Source organism: Fulmarus glacialis, unplaced genomic scaffold, assembly GCF_000690835.1.
Source record: "Fulmarus glacialis isolate BGI_N327 unplaced genomic scaffold, ASM69083v1 scaffold43824, whole genome shotgun sequence".
Lineage (NCBI taxonomy): Eukaryota > Metazoa > Chordata > Aves > Procellariiformes > Procellariidae > Fulmarus > Fulmarus glacialis.
Window position 1 is genome coordinate 385 of NW_009208203.1, and position 4,520 is coordinate 4,904.

Genomic DNA, 4,520 nt, shown 5'->3' on the forward strand with positions numbered 1-4,520 from the left:
TCATGCCTTACGGGAACGTGGGTACCCCCCTGGAAGTTTTTCTGGAGCTGATCCGGGCCTGCAGGCTGCCTCCCCGGATTATCAAGAAATTGCAGCTGGATTTTCCAAAGTCAGGCTCATCCCGTAGGTATGGCAATGTGCCTTTTGAATACCAGGACACTGAGACAGTTATAGAAGAAGAAAGAGTTTACACTGCTACGGGGGATGAGATCACAGAGGAAGAGGGGCCTGTGGCAAGATCTGAGGTGACTCACCCAGCCAGTACTGAGGAAGATGAGGAGGGGCAGGAGAAAGAGGAAGAGGAGTTGCACTCGGATGACGTAAGTGGATTTTTCTAGCACCGTCCAAGGTTAGCTATTGTAGCTGCGAAGCTGGGAAGGCCGCTATAACTCTCCCAGAGCTCATTTTTAATCTTTTAATTGTATGGTGTAAATCACTTGTCTAAAAATGGCGTTAAAATACGGTTGTTCGCGTCTTGGTGTACTGAGTCCCTTGGCACATGAACAGTGTGGGCATTAACACCTCCGAAACTGCTTGTCCAAATCAAGCCAGTTTTAGGGGTTGAGCCCAAAGGGTTTGGTCCAGAGGAGCGAGCGCAGGCAGAGGCTGATGCTGCGGGAGCAGATCTCTGCCCTGCTGCGTGGCAGATTGGCCTGGCTCTGCTGTTGCTTGTAAATGAGGTGACCGGAGATTTGGGAGCACGTTTGTGTGCTGGAAACAACACGCGGAGCTGTACAAATGGTTGACCTTGAATGCTCCTGTGATTGAAGTTAGTCATGCTGAGAAAAATGGCTTTCATGACAAAGACTCCTAGAAAACTGGGCTGGACAGGCTCTCCGGAGACTATCTCGCTCCCTCCACCTGACAGACGCCTGTCTAGCCTGTTCTCACAAACCTCTGTCATTACAGAGGCAGCACAATCCCGAGGCAAGCCATTCCCGTTCTTTGCTATACCGGAATTAACTTAGATGCCAAATCTTTGCTGCAATTTTATCCCATTAGGTTCTCCTAGCAACAGCGGACACAGAGAACGCTTTGTTCCCTCCTTTACAAACTTTTTATTCAGTCTTTTTTTTTCTCCAGACTAAACAGACTCCTCTAGCCGTTTCTCACAGGCTCTGTTTCCTGGATCTCTAGTCATTCTTTTGGCTGTTCCTTCGTTGGTTAATGTCTTCCTTGGAGGGCTCTGCCCAGAACTGGGCAGGCAGGAGTAAAGCTGTCAGTCTGATCTATGTCTGTGCCAGCGAGCTGCTTTGCTGGAACCAACCCAATCTCTTTAGGGATCAACTTGAGTGGAATTAATTTGTTGCTAGTGCTGACTTTACGTACAACACACCTGCTCCTTAAATGGGCATCTTTGCGTTACAGATTGGGTATGCTGCTGAAAGCATGCTGTGAAGTGGGTGTGATGTGGTATTTTTCACCACTTCTGTCTGCTGACTCTGAAGATGGCATTAGTCAGGGGAATGAGGTCATCAGTGCCGGTCGTGTTAGTGCCTGAAAACAGCAGGCTGAGACGAGCTCTGTCGACAAAGCTGTTTTGTAGGGAAGGCATTGCAATGGGCCGTGAGGGTCAGGAAAACAGGGAGGAGGCTGTGTGCTCTTGGTGTCACCCAATTTTCACCGTCTCCTTTGCAGGACAATGATACCTGTGAGGAATGGGAGCGACACGAGGCTCTGCACGAGGACGTGACCAAGCAGGACCGTGTGGAGGAGCGGCTCTTTGAAGAGGAGATTGAGCTGAAGTGGGAGAAAGGCGGCTCTGGCCTTGTTTTCTACACAGATGCTCAGTACTGGCAGGAGAAAAATGGAGGTAATGTTGGTGTTTGTGTCGCTGAGCCACAAACTAACCACCACGAGCTGGGGGGGCCAGCCCTGCAGGTAAATCAGGTATAACCCCATACGAGCATTCCAGATCAGCTACGGATACGGGCATCTTGCCGTCACTTTTTAAACCTTCATAAAACCTGCAGTGGTTCAATCCAGTCACCAGAGACTCCAGTGGTCCTACTGGCAGCCTGTTGTGTAAGCGCTGTGGTTTGCAGAGTCTCTAATACCGTTTCCCGCCCGTTTTGTTAGAGAACATAGGGCGCTGGGCCACCAGCAAACAGCTCTTCTGTATCAGACTTCCACAACCATCACCAAAATCAGTGCTTTCCTTCTCTTGGCAGACTTTGATGAGCAGACTGTGGATGACTGGGATGTGGACATGAGCATCTACTATGACAAAGGTATCTGAGCTGAACCCCCCCCTCAGGAAACCAGGGAGGTTGGGAAATTCTGACCCTGCAGAATTTCTGCAGTGGGGAACTCTTTGGCTCTGTCATCCTTTGAAAGCATCCGAGACGTCAGTGTACTTGAAACAACGTTTTTCTTGTCTGGCAGTGAGAGTTGCCAAAAAGAACAGGTTCTGCCTCCTGGTTGCGTGGTGCTCTGGGGGAAATGACGGTAGTGAACAGCTTTCCTGAGCTGTGCTGCTCTGACGCTTGCTTCTTTCTCCCTAGATGGAGGTGATAAGGATGCTCGGGACTCGGTCCAGATGTGGCTGGAACAGCGACTCCGGGACGGCTTGGAGGATGGATCTGTTTCAGGGCAACAGATTGGCACCTTCGAGAGATACACCAAGGTGAGCTCTGGATACGTGCTCAGGAGAGGATGGGGCAGGACAGGAAAGGCTGTGGTGGCGATGCTCAGGTGTGGGTTACGGGGAGGAGAGGTCTCGGATGTGGGGAGGGGACAGAGGGTTCTGGGAAGATGAGGATGGCTTTGTCCAGCAACTCTGTGACATTTTTTTCCCCTCTTCCAGGGCTTTGGCAGGAAGGTGCTGGAGCAGCAGGGCTGGACGGAGGGGCTGGGGCTGGGGACCAGCAACTCTGGAATGGCCGAAGCTCTGGACAACGAGGGTCAGAACCCTAGATGCAAGAGGGGGCTGGGGTAAGTACCCAACCCTGCCTTGCCAGCCTCTGTTCAGAGCCTCTGCCCGGGCTCTCTGATCTGACACAGTAGCTGACTGGTCACAAAAAGAGCAGAGTGTGAACCAGAACTGTAAGGCTGTCCCAGGGATCTGCCTTTCTCTGGGCAGCTGGTGGCAGGGCCTGCCACAGCTCTCCAGAGCTAGATATGTTGCTCTTCCTGATGGTCCCGTGCTCCTTAGAGGAGCTTGTGGTGTTAGAGTAGGACTGGAACCATTTGCAGGTTCATGCAGCACACACACACGGAAGGAGAGCTGTGCTTGAGGATTGAGGGTCACCTCTGCTACGGTATTCTGGTGGGGAAAGCCCAAGTGACCCGAGCTGTAGCTTGTGCACCTCACCCCTACCTTCTCTGAGGGATTTCTGGAGGCTTTGTGTGGTGCTGTGTTTGACTGTGAGGGCTGACTCTCGTCCTAGAGCAATCTCGCAGCCAGGAATAGGGCAAGAATCCTTATTGCCCTGTATTGGCCCACTTCTCCCCTGCAGCATGTGAAGGAAATGAGCTGGGATGCACAGGAGTGTCTGACCGCCTCAGCAATGTTGGACCAAACGTTTCCTGCTTCCCTCTAGATACCACGGGGAGAAACTACCCACTTTCAGCAAGGTGAAAAAGCCCCGGCGAGACGCTCCCATCCTCATCTCGACCATCTATGATGACCCTGACCCAAAGGACAGCGGTGACCAGCTGCTCAGGCGCCAGCCACCCACTGCCATGAAGTACAGGCAGGACATGGCGTTTGTCCGGGCGTCACACGGTGCTCTGGGGAGCTTCGGTGCCCAGTCACGCCGAGCAGAGACTGTCACAGAGCCTTCGTACTCGTTCTGCTCCTGTTGAGCACAGGCTGGCTCCTGGTCTCGGGTTTGGAGCAGGGTGTTCATATATTTATTTTTGGAAGAAATACAGGCTTGTAACAAAAATCGCCTCAGTGGGTTTTTCCCCCTAATTGAACCGTTCAGATGAGGGGAAATAGTGCTGGTCCTGTTCGTTCGGTGGGAATGGAGAAGGGTGTTGCATTTCCGATTGATGGTTTAAAGCCGATACTACTGCCTGGATCGACCAAGCCTGTGTGCTAGGTCAGCCTAAAAAACCAGAACTCGTAGTTCATGGCTGCCTGAGACCCAGGGAAGGACAAGTACAGACAGGGCCAGCTGTGGCACGGTAACTGTCCTGCAGAAAGCTCGCTGCTGGCCCGCAGCTTCGCGTTGCTTGGGCGTGACGATCCCACACTCCTGGGAGAAACCTGTCGGGATGAAAGACTCGTCCTGGCAGCCTCCGGAGGAATTCTGTGGGAGGCGTTTCCCTGCGGTTGGGCGTAGCGGGTGCTTCCTTCCACGGCTCTCCGACGTGCTCTGCCCCGTTTTCCTGACGCAGGCACTCTTCTTGGGGGTGGGGAGGAAAGCCTTCTGTCCCAGTGACCCAGTACTGGAGGGTTAAATGTGAATTGGTGAATGCTTTTTGGAGACAGAGCTGGGGATGGGGTTGTGTTGGGGCAAGGGCCGCTGCCGGGACTCGAACCCGGGACCCGGACCCCGATTCCGGTGTCCGGG

General features: G+C 53.0%; 1 protein-coding gene across 1 annotated transcript; it reads left to right on the forward strand.

Moving 5' to 3' along the window:
- Positions 1-2: 2 nt before the first annotated feature.
- GPATCH3 (G patch domain containing 3) lies at positions 3-3,903 on the forward strand. Its single transcript, XM_009576397.1, has 6 exons — positions 3-320; positions 1,639-1,813; positions 2,172-2,231; positions 2,505-2,626; positions 2,807-2,934; positions 3,543-3,903. Exons 1-6 carry the CDS (start codon positions 3-5, stop codon positions 3,805-3,807), a joined length of 1,068 nt encoding a protein of 355 aa, XP_009574692.1. The 3' UTR covers positions 3,808-3,903.
- The last annotated feature ends 617 nt before the right edge of the window (positions 3,904-4,520 follow it).

Excerpts from the sequence above, each read along its gene's own strand:
- GPATCH3 (XM_009576397.1), top strand. The coding sequence starts at position 3 with ATGCCTTACGGGAACGTGGGTACCCCCCTGGAAGTTTTTCTGGAGCTG. Across the intron at positions 321-1,638 it reads AGGAGTTGCACTCGGATGAC|GACAATGATACCTGTGAGGA; the intron begins GTAAGTGGATTT and ends TCTCCTTTGCAG. Across the intron at positions 2,935-3,542 it reads AGATGCAAGAGGGGGCTGGG|ATACCACGGGGAGAAACTAC; the intron begins GTAAGTACCCAA and ends GCTTCCCTCTAG.